This window comes from Chelonia mydas, chromosome 7 (assembly GCF_015237465.2).
Source record: "Chelonia mydas isolate rCheMyd1 chromosome 7, rCheMyd1.pri.v2, whole genome shotgun sequence".
Classification (NCBI taxonomy): domain Eukaryota; kingdom Metazoa; phylum Chordata; order Testudines; family Cheloniidae; genus Chelonia; species Chelonia mydas.
The window spans coordinates 21,849,590-21,864,557 of NC_057853.1; the positions used below are offsets into that span (position 1 = coordinate 21,849,590).

The 14,968-nt window shown below is 50.0% G+C and overlaps 1 protein-coding gene across 5 annotated transcripts in view; it reads right to left on the reverse strand.

Annotated features, from left to right (window-relative positions):
* PLXNA1 (plexin A1) overlaps positions 1-14,968 on the reverse strand; it is a 276,107-nt gene that overhangs the window by 114,445 nt on the left and 146,694 nt on the right. For all 5 annotated transcript variants that reach the window (XM_043551982.1, XM_007059969.4, XM_043551981.1 and 2 more), the window contains exon 8: positions 13,933-14,032. In XM_043551982.1, the coding sequence (XP_043407917.1) occupies positions 13,933-14,032 (100 nt within the window). The remainder of the gene's footprint in view (positions 1-13,932; positions 14,033-14,968) is intronic.

A 14,968-nucleotide genomic window follows, 5' to 3' on the forward strand; every position in this document is an offset into this window, starting at 1 on the left:
GCGCTAGGGCAGAGGGTTGGGTGGGAGGGAGGGCTCTGGCTGGGGTTGCAGGCTCTAGGGTGGGGCCGGGGGTGAAGGGTTTGGGGTGCAGGAGGGTTCTCCGGGGCACAGTGGGGAGAGAGGACTCCCCCCAGCTCTCCCCCCCCACAGCAGCACCTGGGTGGGGGGGGAAGGCACCTCTCTCCGCCAAGGCAACTCTGGGGCTGCAGGATAGGCACCCCTCCCCCCACCCCCACAGGTCCGGGGCAGGGCTGAGTTCAGGGTGGGGCACCCCGGCCGCAACAGGTCTGGGCCACAGCGGGGTTCGGGCTGGGCCCCCCCGGCTGGGTTCGAGCTGGGAGGGCCGGGCCGCCAGCAGGGGCAGGGTAGGGGCGCCCCAGCCTCGGAAGGTCCAGGCCGCGGCATAGCTGGGGCTGGGGGGCCGCCCCGGCCGTGGCAGGTTGGGAGCCAGGCTAGGTTGGGGCCAGGAGAAGGGTGCTCCTTCCCCAGCCGTGGCAGGTCCCCGGGCGGGTTCCCTGAGCACCTGCGCAACGCCAAATAGGGTGCCACTCAGTTTACAGGGAACTCAGGTCTCCAGTATCCCCAGTTATACTTTAGGCTGGAGTGAACTTGTGTACCTTACCATTTACCCACACTGGGTTCTCACTGGCCTGTTGGCAACCTCATCATCTGCCAGGGAACAGACTTATTTCTGGTGACTCTAATAAACTATTCTTCAGCAGCCTCCAGGGATTAAAATTTCCTAATTTATACCTTCAGGCTCCTTCTAACCTAAGAGAGCCATTTTTAAAGTGCCAGTTCCTGGAGTTCTGCAGGACATTGTTACCTCTTGCTAGGATTCCCCTCCACCATGAAGATATCAAACTTAATTATATTATGGTTACTATTACTTAACCCCTAGTGTACAGTGGCATTAACAGAGACTGGCTGGCCAAACTCTATATAAAACATATGGCAGCTAGAACACAAGCACTAGGGAACCTAAACTCGAACACAGTTAAACACAGTTCTGGCATGTGTTAGCCTTGCCTACCCTAGTCAATTTCAATTCCAATTCCCCTCTATTCAGCAATATTTCCTTGGCAAGTCCAGGAATCAGACTGGGACAATAAACTACTAATTCTACTCTCCTAAACTCTACTTGCAGCCTAAGCTTCTCCCATTCATGATACCGTAATGAGACCCAGATGGTACAAACCATGTTATCATCTACATTGTCATACCAGGCATATCACTGTGATCATAGGCATTTAGGGTTGGAAGGGACCTCCGGAGGTCATCTAGTCCACCCCTGTACTCTGAGGCAGGATTATGTATCACTAGACCATTTCTGACTGATGATTGTCTAACCTATTGTTAAAAACCTCCAATGATGGAGATTCCACAACCTCCCTAGAAAGCCTGTTCCAGTGTTTAACCATCTTTATAGATAGAAAGATTTTTCTAATATCTAACCTTAATCTTCCTTTCTGCAAATTAAGCTGATATCTGATTGTCCCTCTCTCTCCTTGCACGCTGTGATCAGCAGTGAAACAGTTAGCTGCCTTGAAATGTAAATGATCACGATTAGGTTTTAGAACTAATAATCCCATATTCATTTCAAAGGGTAAGCTGAAACCTCTCCCAGAGCTCACTTTTCAGGCAGTCTGCAGACTCAGACACCACTGCACTAGTTCGCACTTGTTGTTATGAAGAACAACCTTCAGAACAGGAAGCAAGTGCTAGAGAGAAGATAATGAAAGCTGAGATTCTAGAGAGGAGACACTTCTAGCAGTAAAACGTACTGGTTCAATGAATCATGGCAAACTGGCCCAGTTGGATTCCTGGTGTTGACAAAGCACATGGAAGAGCCCGCGCTCTCTGCTGTACGTTTGAGAGAAGCGCATTCTGCCCAGCATCAGGCTGTACTACATGTTCGGGGTTTTCTCCTGAAGTGTCCATTTGTCATGACTGTCTGTTCCCGATGCAGTGGCAGGTTGCTCGGCAGCATGCTGCCATCTGTGCAGTCTCTCTCCTGCTTCCCACCCTCAGGCATTTTTAATTCCTCGTCACTTATCAACTAAAAAGCTTTCATCACTCCTGATAACTGGAGGAAATCTCCCTCACACCCTCCCTTAAACTTTAAACATTGGGGCAGACAGCAACTCCCCCTATTGCACCTGTTCTGCAACCAACCAAACCAGGCTGGAAACTATTTATGTTGGAGCCACAATACAGACCCGAACGCAGGCACAGAGCCCCAACCAGCTCAACCGCCATGTTACCCATGACTAATTCACCAGCAATTTCTCCTGCCTCCTCCAAGTGGTGGAGCTAGGTGCCACATGAGTGGAGACAAACTCAGCAAAGACCTCAAGTTAGGCAAAAAAAAAAACCCCTACCCCGAGGGATTGGGTTCATTGGGGGCAATCACCAGGAGGCAGACTAGCAGAGTTTCCAGTCACACTCCCTCCCTCCTTGTCTCCTAAGAGTCTCTGAGCATTATGATGATGATTTATTATTTGTATTACTGTAGCTCCTAGGAGCCTGAGCCATAGACCAGGGCCCCACTGTGCCAGGTGCTGTACAAACAGAACAAAAAGATCCCTGTCCCAAGGAGCTCATAGTCATGAAACAATCCATGTCCACGGTCTTCCCTGGAACCTCTAAGGGGGTCACAATGGGATGGGGTGCATCATGGCTGTAGGTCCCGCACCTAGAGAAAGAGCAGTGAGGTCTGCAGACAATGAGGATCACCCTAATAAACACAAAGCCTTGCAGAAAGAGAGGTGGAGTGAGCAGCATTGAGTGGTGGACACTGAGCCTTGGGCCTGAGGCCAGAATCTCCACTCATGGCCTGCTGCCCCCGCTAGGTGACGGCACAGCTGGGCTGCTTTCCTTCCAATTTTGGGGTCATTGTGTAAATTCAACCCTGAGCAAATTCACAAAAGAAACACCTGATACAGGAGCACCAGGCGGCAGTGCAGGCAGGTGTTTGAGGTTAGTGAGTAAAGGAAGTTTCTGGAAACCACAGGAGAATCACCAGGCCATGTGGAGAAGGCTATAGTGAGTAGAAAGCATCACTCCTGAAATCCCAGGTAGGACACAATCAGCTCCACAGAGCCCAGGCCGAGAACCTGTGGATCGCAACATCAGGAGACAGTTTCCTGGTGGGACATTCAGCCAGTTTAGAAGTGGGCAGCTCAAGTCCCCATGGCAGTCTTCCTTCTGTCCCAGGGTCTGGTCCAAGCCTAGCGAAGCAACAGGAGTCTTTCCATCGAGTCCGATGGGTGGCATCCTTCCTCATTCACCTTCACTTGCTCTTATCCCCAGGCACGGAGTGCATCATGCCATTATACTGGTAGGTGCATGGCCTGGGGCACAAATCCATTTGCTTCTCTGATCTCCAGCTTATGGCACTGAGAGCTCTTAAGCGCTCTGTGCAGAGAGGGGAAGGCAGAAAATAAAACAAGAATCCATAGCGGGGGAGGTAAGCCTGATCGGGGAAACAAGTAGAGAGTGGGAGGGAGGGAAGAAAAATGCAGGGTGAAGGTGGCCAAAGGTGCTCCCCGAAAGTGAGAGAAAGGAAGAGGCAGGTGTTTGACATGAGCAGTCTGGGCTCTTTCATGCGAGGTGCTAGGAGGAAGCCCTGCTGGTGTGGAGCGCTGCCTGGAGCAGTGATTTCTACAGAAGCCAGCCCTGGAGGAAGGACAGAGAGCAAACCATGGGGAGGCGAGGGGAGGAGGGGGCAAGTTCTATTACAAGCACATAGAGAACAAGAGAGATTCACTGGAAAGGAAAATTATATACATGATCTGTGCTGATGGAAACAGCATCTGCATACGCATAGCAGCTCCCTCTGACTTCCTCAGATCCCCCGAGCTACTTTTAAGACCATATCTCGGGATGAAAGATACATCCTTAGAAATATTAGATTCCATTATAGCCTACATTTGGAGTGGCAGCAGAGAGGGAGGGGGGGTTGCGTTGCAAGCTCCCTGAGCTTTGCTTCCAGAACACACTGATGGGGGGTGCTGCGAGGGGGCCTGTGACAGGGGTGTAACCCTTTGGGGTTTAGAGAGCATGGCCCCTTTAAATCGTTTTCCTAAGCGGGGAGGAGGAGCAGTGAGAGAAAGGAGGGAAACTCCAGGTGGGGCTCTGGAGGAGGGAGAGGGAGAGAAGGGCTGCAGCCCGCAGGCCCTCAAAAAGTGAAGCAGCAGAGAACCTGCCTGAAGCCTGGGAAGGACAGGGTGGCCGAACGGGGACACCCCAGGACAGGAGCCAGGAGGAGCACTGTGCCAGAGAGGAATCGCCCGAGAAGGACAGGCTGGAGCTGGACCCAGCATCACTGCTGCCCAGAGCTGCATGGGGCTTTGAGTACTGGGGCTTGTGACTCTACATTGGGAATAAGGAGGGAGGCTGTAGCTAGTTAAGTGGAGAGGCAGTCGCTCTGTGTGGCTTTGCAGAGAGCGGCAGAAGAGGGCACTGGAGCGGTTTGTTGGGAAAAGTTCACTGGAGCCGAAGATGACCAGGAGCACCCAAGACTCAGCACTGAACTGGAACTTTGCTCAGGTCTCCTGAACTGTGTGTGCAGACATATTGCTCAGTGTCTGCCCTCTCGGACTGTGCTGCCACTGGGCCTGTGGGGCCTTGGTTTGGATGCAACCCTGTTCTGCTGCTCCCCCTACATTTCCCCTTGTTGTTTTTCTCCTCTCATCCCTCTGTATATAAATATCTCCCTTTGTTATAGCCATTGTACTTTTCTTGTGGGTGGGTGTGTTCGCTCTGGGGGGTTTGGAACAGGTGCCCCTGGGGTGGAAGGGATTTTTCCTGCTGCATTCCTGCGTGCGCCGTCGCTTGGCCAGAGCTGCCTGCAGAGCAGACTCCATCTTGCCTACGAGGGCACTAAAGTTACAGGGAGAAGTCATCAGTGGGTTGATGACATTCCCTCCACAGAACCCCACGACCTTGGGCAGTCTCCTGCTAGTCTGTGGCAGACTTCTGTCCACGTCACCAACTGCCAGCCCTCTTCGTACCCACCAGGGTACAAGAGAGACCTAGGACAGGAAGAGCAAGGAGTGCTGCAGGCTGGCTCTCACCTCCTTTACACCCATGCCACTCTCTTTGCTCAACCCAACCCACCTCTTTGGATGCCTCTTTGAACTCACCTCTACACCTTCTTTTGTGCTGCCCCATGTCTCCCTCCTGACCCTGCTCACTACACCTCCTCCCTCCCATTCTCACAGTCCCCTCTGAAAAGTCGCAGCTTCAAGGAGGCCTTTCAACCAAAGCCTTAGATTTAAAAAAAGAAACCTCAAGATTCAGAGTAACAGCCATGTTAGTCTGTATTCGCAAAAAGAAAAGGAGTACTTGTGGCACCTTAGAGACTAACCAATTTATTTGAGCATAAGCTTTCGTGAGCTACAGCTCACTTCAAGATGTGCACATTATTCTCCCAGGGAACTTATCGACCTTGCCTTGTCCTCCCTACACCGCTGTGTCCCCCCAGCTCCTCATCTTGTTGTTGGTTTAACTCAGGCCCTGATTCTGCATCCCTTACTCCAAACAAGTAGCATAACAGTCCTGTTGGAGGCAGTAGGATTGCTCACATAAGTTAATGCTACTCACTGGGAGAAAAGTTGCAGAATCAGGCCCTAAAGTTATACGAGCTGCAGGACAGGGACATGATCTGTACTTGTTTTGTAAAGCACCAAGCGCATCTGAATTGCAGGGCATAGGCAGAACCATGTGGGAAGTCTGGGACTGGGATAGCAGGGGGACCAAAGGTCTGGACAGCGGAGCACGAGCAGAGCTAGGACAGTTTGTACAACACCTGTCCACGCTACACCTGGCTCTAGCAACTACCAACAGCCCGACACTTTCCTGAGTTTTAAGCTATAGAAGAAAGAAGGAAAAAGGCAACAGCGGGACGAGGAGCCTGGAAGAATCTGTGCAGTGAGCAGGGGCGGCAGTGATTCACATGCTAGCAGCAAGCCCAGCCCCTGCCTTCCTTAGACTGCCATGCAGCACCCAGCCCCTGAAGCAATGCATTAAAATCCCATTTGCCTAATGGAGACTTATAACAAAAGCCTGACCTGTGAGACAGGGCTGCTCTATTCAACCGCAGCAGCATTCACATGCCTAAAGTTAGAAGGATGCCCGACTGCAGCTGTGGTAGAGTTACAGTTGCTCAGCCATTTCTGTATTGTTTGGGCCTCTTGTTTGTGATGCCCTCAAAGCTTTATAAATAAAATGTATTTTCCTGCTTCCACATTGGACAAACACCAACTCCGACCCCCCTCTCCCTGTCCCACAGGGCTAACGGAGCAGAAATGAAACCAGCTTCCTTTGCTTCGCTTCCTTCTTTGTGCACCAGCATCACCCCAGACGTTGTCCTCGTCCTGGGGGTAGGGTTTATGGGCAGTCTGCTGCCACACAGGCAACATGGGGAGCTCATACGGCTGGTGTGGTGGAGGCTCCAAGAAAGAACAGCTTTGCTAGGAGATATTAAGGGGGTTCAGTTATTGACCACTGATGGTGCTTAGGGCCATCATTGTCACCACCTGAGGGCAGAGCTCTGGGCCTCCTTGTTTTCTATGCCAACACCTGATGGCATTAATGTCTCGCATACAGGAACTACACAGTGGACGGGCGTGTATGAGCCCAGGCGTGATTTCCCCAATCCAAAAGTGCCATCCCACTCCCAACAATAAAGTTCCCCGCAGTGACTTTCCAAAATCCTGCCATCCATCTAGATCAGGTACCCTATCACCATTTGAACTTTTATGGGACCAGCTTCTGTTGGCGAGAGAGACAAGCTTCTGAGCTTACACAGAGCTCAAGAGCTTGTCTCTCTCACCCACAGGAGTTGGCGCCATAAAAGATCTGACCTCCCGCACCTTGTCTTTCAAATATCCTGGGACCGACATGGCTACAGCTATGCTCCCTATGCCATCTGACATTCTCTGTTCCCCTGTGCCAATGGGAGGAGTTAGTTTCCATGCTCGTGGGGCTTTGTAATGGATTCATCTCTGCACAGGTGCCTAGGTGAGTCTGAACAAACTTCTACTAAAAACCAAAAGTTTTGCATAGTTTATCAAAATGAAGAAACTGAGGAACTAGCCCCCATGTCCCTTAAACTTCCCCCACCCTGTCCCCAGAGTCCCTCCGGTCCTGGCTCAAGACTTCAGAGAGACGCCACAATGGAAGTTCTGACCAAGAGATTCCAGAGGGAGGAACCACCCCCAAAGAAATACTAGGAACAGATCTGTTTGGGTTGTCCACAAGCGAGGTTTCTTTCACTTTCCTCTGAAGCAGCTGGGACTGGATGTCCCTGGGAAACAGAGTTAGGACACTGGACTGGATGATGTCCCTAACCTCTGTTTGCCAGAAGCTGGGAATGGGCGACGGGATGGATCGCCTGATGATTACCTGTTCTGTTCATTCCCTGTGGGGCACCTGGCACTGGCCACTATCGGAAGACAGGATACTGAGCTAGATGGACCTTTGGTCTGACCCAGTATGACCGTTCTTATGCTCTTAAGGATGGCCCCTACTCTGATCCAGTCTGGCAGTTCCTGTGATCCTACAAGCCAGCCCTCCCACTCTCATATCTATTATTTCCCACCTCCTAGACGTCTAAGTTCAGATGAGTTCTCCCTTCAGAAGTGTGTTCCTATATTGATCTCTCTTTCTCTCCCTCTCTGGAATTCTCAACTCACTTTCAAGGCAGATTTCTCACTCATCTACGTAGCCAGAGAACACAGTCTCTATTCAAGTTGATAAGGGTAAGGGACCTAACATAATGTCTTTATCTCTAAAGAGGACTCAATTTCCTGAAGAACACCGGTGGGGGGGGGGGGGGGGGGGGGGGGGGGGGGGGGGGAGGAGTTAACGCTTACAAGGAGTGCCCTGTCATCTGCATAGGTTTGGACACAGAATGACTAACTGGATTAGCAAAGCAGCTGGAGTAGCCTTTAAAGGGTGTGCACCTGATCGGGACAGAAAACCCTCAAGTGGCAGGGCAAGCAGGGAAGGAACCTACACTAGGTTCTCCCCGGGGAAATTCCTACCCAATCATCCCATCACGGTGGGGGGAGAGTTTGCACCCCTGACCTAAAGACCAGCCTGCATGGCCAGCCAAAAGCCCAATGGATTCACATGAATTCCAGGGTCAAAGGGAGGCCCCTACCATTGGTGTGGGGGTGTCTCTGCATCAGCTCTGGGTCTCTACTGCTCCACGAAGCATGGCTCAAATATAGGTGTGCTGACAGGGCTCCCACAGTTGATGGCTGCCCCAAAGACCCCCCCACACACACTTTAAGGACAATCCCCCCTGCAGAGGAAGGACCCCAGAAGGAGACTACAGCCTGGAGCTATACATTTTGTCACTCTGTGCTCTACAAAGCTGATATATGTCCCCCCACAGCCCAACTCTTCTCCATAAATGGATCCCACCACCCACTGAGTCTCTTCCTCGTGAGCCAGGGTAAGGGAGGAGAAATCGTTGTCATAGAAGTCGCTAAATCCCTTTTCCATGCGGAAATGTGCATGGTACGAGGGAGTACAACAGGGCCCAGTGTTACTCTGTACGTTTCTCAGCCAGAGATTTAGTGAAAACACACAGAGCCCTGGGCTCAGGACAGCTTGCTCTAGGCCTCAGACGTCACACTGAGAGCACTAAGTAGCTACCTCTTAACCAAAGGCCTCCCCCAGGGCATTTCAGGAAAAGTCCAGCCTTATCTAGTCACTATAGGCAGAACGGCAGAGGCGCCCAGCACATGGAAAAAGTACACAGGCAAACCCTTGGTGCTAATCTAGGTTTAACAAACAGGAGTCTGGGTCGTCTTGCCGCAGCTTTTTCGGAAAGGAAAGAGACTAGATTCTTCTCCGCGCGTCTGCTAGATGTCACACAGGGCTGGCCTTGAAAAATCAGCTGTGGGGCAACCCTGTCAGCAGTCAACAGCACTTCAGTGAGAACTGGATAATCTGTATTGAGAGGTGCTATAGGCCTCCAACTCCTAGTGTCACGGTGATTCCTCTCTCTGCAAAGCAGAGCGAGGAGAGAATCATTGCGAGGCTCCGTCACAGCTCTCTCCCTTCTCAAAGCAGGTTTGGAAAATATTGACGAGGTCAAAACAGATTAACTCATGGGGGCATTTATAAAAGAGAGTTCTAACCCCCTCCTCCTCCCATCTTGGATTTACCAGGAGGACTCCAAGACTCTCCCAGTTCCTGTTTGTTAATTGGAGCATGGAAATCCATAGCTTCCCAAAAGGGGCCATTACTGAGAATCCCGTACCTGTCTCCTTGTCAGCGTCCTTCTCTTGCAAGAGGTTACTACGGAAATCAGGAACAAGGCGCATTATCTTTGTCGCTAACGCAAACTGACTTGTTTTCAAGCAAACTGAGCTAGTTTCTATTTTAATTCAAGCCTGGCGATGCTCAGGACAAGGTCTGCTTTCCTGGTGAGGCTGTAATGCGGCAGTTACACTGGAAACAAGGGCTCTGATTCCCACCTGCACCTTGCAAGAGACCCAGCTCCGGACAGCAGTGGGCAAGTGGCAAAACTCTAAGCCCAGACCTGAGCACACATTAAAGCTGCACTACTGGCTGTTCTACCTTATGGCAACTTCCCACAGCTACATATATAGGCTGTTCTGCAGCCCAGAGTAGCTGGGACGCTCGCACAAGCCCTCCAGCCCCAAAACGCCTCTTCCCACCCGGACCCACTCCATAGCATACTCCTGTGCCACAGACTGTGGGGGGGGACAGTGACAGCGAGCCATTATGCCTGCCTACTTCACAGAGGGAGTGCCTGCACCAGAGGAAATTACAAGAGATAGAGGACTGAATGCCATCCAGATGTGAGATCAAGATCTCACCTCCTCCTTGAAGAGAGCTGTGACAAGATTTTCCAAGTGATTTTGGTACCCGACTTGAGACACCTTAAAGGGCCTGATTTTCATCCCCCCTCTGAAAACCAGGCCCTTTTATGGCATCTAAAGTTGGGCACTGTAAAACGCTAACCGTTTATGAAAATTGTAGCCGACATCAAGAGATTTAGGTTGCAAATGTTGGAAAGGAACGTAAGAGAGGGGGAGGAGAGGCAATTTACAAAAACCTAACACCAGTCGAAATGTATTCATGGATTTTTTAAAAAGCTTTCAATATAAATAGCCTTTTGTGGTTGTTGATTTCAACATTCCCCTGGGCTATCGGAAAACCCAGCATGGCCGCGCTCTGCTGGAGAAACAGAAAACACAACCCACCAGAAATAGAAAGTGCAAGTAACCAGCTTGAGGTTTCCCTTCCCCCAAGCTGAGGAGGTCCAAAAAGTAAAACAAGCAGCAGCAAAGCGGAAAAGTAAAGGAGATTGCTTAAAATTCTTTCTGCTGTCGTCACCTGAGGTGATTAGCAGTAATGCAGGGAAAGAGTTTCTAAGCCCCGCAAAGCAGAGCTCCCTATAACCAGGAAAAGGAGAAATGCCAATGAAATTCATTGATGCTAATCTATCAGGGGGAGGAGCCCATGTCTAGGATGCTGGTTGGAAGTACAAAGCCCTAAGGTGATAAATCAGAAAGAAATAGGATAGAGTCCCCTTAGGTTGCTCTCTCAAAGATACATTCACAGGAGAGACTTTTTAAACAAGGTATTTTAAGCTCATCTTTGACTATTGATGATTCATTTTCATTGTGGTCCCTTAAAAATAAAAAGGAGGGGAGGTAACATACTGTTCCCCTACCCGAGTCTCCCCTGCAGCCAGACCAAGATTCCCAGGGTCCTTTGAAAATGCACAGAGAGCCCAGTTCATGCGTGGCAACAGGAATCAAAGGCTCTCCACACATGGCAGGACCAGACCCACAATCTGCAAATGGATTTTAGCTGCAAATTTTGTGAGTGCCTTTCCAGAGCTCTGCTGAGAACACGCTGGGCCAGCATTTCCACTGGTGTAAATTGGTGGATCTTCATTTGACTTCCCTTTAACTACTCCAATTTCAGCTGGCCCACAATTCTTCTGTCTTTCTGTAACGATTTGAAAATCTCTCAAACCTTTCATCCTCAAGCAGAGGAATGATTCAATGCTCAGGCCCTTGTCTCCTGACCTAAGTGAAGCTGCCCAAATGTAAAAGTAAAACATAATACATGGTGATCAGAAAACCAGACAGGAAAAACATTAGCCTCATGGAAAAGCACATTGTTCCTAATACAGAATTTATCAGGCTGACCTATAGATTTTCCTCTGCAAAATATGAAACCTGGATCCAAAAGGCTATTAACTCTGAAGAGATCCATTAAAGCCACCTGTCTGCAAATGGTATTTAAATGTATTGCATCACCCTGGATACTGTCATGTTCTTTGGCTATGACTTGACTGCAGGGCACACAATTAAAATTGCCTCCAAACTCTAAAATCCTTGACGTAAAGAAAATAATAAAAATGTTCAACAGCCTTGAACAAGGACTTTTCTATCAGCTCCAACCCAGAGACCATAAATATTAATGCATCCATAATTAGCCTTTTTAAATAATGCATCCAAAATCAAACCTCAACCTGGTAATAAATCAGGCAGGGATTTTTGTTACGGGTTTTTATTTCTACGTCATGCCCATAAAATAAAATGCCACTTTCCTCAGCATCTCTACCCTCTAGATCAAGACGATGGGCCCCCAATCTGGCCATAGTTGATGCCACTTGTAGTTAAAAGTCTTGTTTCTTTTACTGATTTATTTTTTTAAATCACACCTGCTTTTTAAATTTGCAAAATAATGACATGCAACTTTCCCCAGCACAAGCTGACTAACGTTACTGAAATCTCATGACACGAAGGGAGACAGAGCTCTTTTCTTGGGTCAAGGTGAGAGAGAAAGTCCAGTTTCAAAACTCTCTTCCCCCCCTCGCTCTGCAAGGGAGAAAAGATCCGCTCTCTGAAGAAGTGGCAGGTGGTACCAAATTGCCAGACACGGGACCAGCCTCACCTCCCCAACACAAAACACCTGGAGGGAGCATTCCTGTCTGTACGTCACAGCCTCCACTGTTCACCTCACAGTCCTGACTGCTCTGCTCTGATGCCAGCCTTTAGGCCCCAGAGACCCTTCCCAATTCCGCTTGGATACAGACATCTCAACTGCTTTTCCCCTGATCGAAGTTGAAAACTCAGCTTGTTTGATGAATTGTCTTTGAAGAGGCTTTTTGTAGCAGAGCTCCAGGCTGCCCCTTTGATTTGGAGCTAAACTCTTGTGCAGGAAACTTTCCAATACACATTGTCAGACATTCACTCTGCTGGAATCATTGATCACCGTCTCTTGAATACATGGTTTCTGGCAGAACAGAACCACTCACATTCTTGAGCTCTGAATTTTTCACCCAAATACACACCAGAATCTTCTCTAACTAAAGTTTGAATACTACACTTATTGCCATATGACTTATGAGGAGAGGCTGAGGGAACTGGGATTGTTTAGTCTGCGGAAGAGAAGAATGAGGTGGGATTTGATACGTGCTTTCAACTACCTGAAAGGGGGTTCTGAAGAGGATGGATCTAGACTGTTCTCAGTGGTAGCAGATGACAGAACGAGGAGTAATGGTCTCAAGTTGCAGTGGGGGAGATTTAGGTTGGATATTAGAAAAAACTTTTTCAGGAAGACGGTGGTGAAGCACTGAAATGGGTTGCCTAGGGAGGTGGTGGAATCTCCTTCCTTTGAGGTTTTTAAGGTCAGGCTTGACAAAGCCCTGGCTGGGATGATTTAGTTGGGGATTGGTCCTGCTTTGAGCAGGGGGTTGGACTAGATACCCTCCTGAGGTCCCTTCCAACCCTGATATTCTATGACTCTACCATTCATACTATCTAAGCATGGGGTATACCAGCCATCACTGCATATCCCAATAGTCCACATATTTTATCACAAGCATGGCTCAGACACCCCATAGATCCACATTGAAAGAAGGTCCCAAAAGAGTCTGGATAGAAAGCTAATCCACAGTTACTTCTACTTAGAAAACTCTTGGGCAAATGCCCCACCATACATAGGATGTTCCATTCAGCCTTGCAGGAACATCCCAACCTGCCATCCAACAGCCCGAGGAAAACGCAGGATTTCATGAGTTCTGCATAGCCAAGTCATTCCTGCCCTGCATGTTAACTGTTCGGAGGAGTAACAAGATGCTCAGCCCCTGAAAGAGGAGTTTGAGTCACAGGAATTGCTAAGGAGTCTGCATTCTGGTAAGTATCTACCTCGTTCCTGTTTCTTCCAAAGCTTTCCAAAAAGAAAATCCTAGTCTTCAAATGAGCTTCTGCTGTGAGCAGCGACTGTAGAAAAGAGGCACTGTGTGGCTCCACGTTTAGCATCTCACACCTGCTTCCAGGTCCCAGCGCTCCGTTTACAAGTAAAGAAACTGGGTGGGTGCGGGGGGCTATCCAACTGCCAGTCCTGCAAACTCATCGTAGGCTCAGAATGTCACACTTTGGGCTCTTCCCTTCCCGGTTCTGCGGGCCAAGTTATGCCTTCACAGACACCCTACTGTCTTGAGTGCCACCTGTGCAGCACAACGGCCTTCTGAGAGATTGCACAGGTTTATCTACTGGGACTTTGCAAACAATTCTGTTGGAGAAGCAGCAGGAATGGACTCCCACTCCCTCTCTCTTAGCTGCACAACAAGGATGGGATGGATTTATAAAGCATGACTGTTTAGAGGTTTCCCCTGGTCTCAGGGGCCCTGGCCCAGTCCTTGCCCCTTCGCTACACCAAACGTAAGGGGAAGACCAGATGGCTTAGATCACCAACAATCCTACCCCAAATCCCAGTGAGCCATAGCACACAGTTAGCACCCTCTGGGCCTGTCTACACACTTTTCTTAGGTGCATAGCTGGCATCTCTCCCTGCCTGCCTCCATCTCTCATGCCCTACTCTGACCCCTCCCCAGAACGCACTCACGCAGCCCAGGTCACTTACGACTGATGGACGCTGCAGTTGTAGAAAATGAAATCCACAGCAGCAAACTTCTTCCCAGTCTCCTTGGATTTCAGGTAGAGCTTCACCACCCGCTTGTCGCCTGCAAGGGAACAAGGTTTATGCACTGTTCAGAGAGGGGCCACAGGCAGAAAGGACATAGATCAGAGAGAGACCTATGGAACCGAACACATGGCTCAGCAGCGAGCGATGGAGGCCTGTGTGGGGGTTGACTGAGGCACGAAGCGATCCCAATTAACCCCAAACAGCTACCAAAATCACCCAGTTATTGAGATAAAAAGGGAGGGCTCTCCTTTAGGAAACCTCCTGATTGGCTGGCAGGGTTCAGAGGACAGGCAAGGTTGCTCTGCGCGGAGCTGGCAGGTCGGGGGGAGGGGGGGCTGGAGGGGAGGGATCGGAGGGGCACACACCCTGGATTGTGTTTATGGTAGCAGCAAGGTGAGGGGCTGAGGAGGGCACCCAAACCAGATACTGGAAGAGTATAAACCAGCACAAGAGTCTAGTGGAGTCTACTGCAAAATCAGCCTGTTTGGAAAATGCTCCAGTGCTAAGGAATGAGGTGCCACAGAGCCCTGTAGGGTACCACAATGCTAGACTGGCAGTCAGACGCTCGGGCCATCTACAGGCAGCTGTGCCCAAGAAGCGGAAGAGGGTGAGGGCAGAGCACAATGAAGCATCTACCCCCTTTTTAGCTGCAGTCTCCCCTCTCTTACCCACACAGCATATTAACCAGCGCCTCCAGCAGCCGAGTTCTTGGCGGACGCCCCTGCGTGCAGCTATACAGGAACAGACTCTCTGTGTAACAGGTCACTACACCATTTGGCCCAGAAGGAGGAGTGGCCGGGCCAAATCTCACTGGCGTTGTGACCCCTTGTCCCAAGTCACCATGCCACTCACTGAAATTTGGCCTGCTCCTCACCTCCCCCAGCAGTGTCACTGGAATGTGCCCCTGACTCACAGCTCTATCCCGGAGACAGGTGGCTGCTGGAATTTGGGATCCCAGTTACATGCACATACA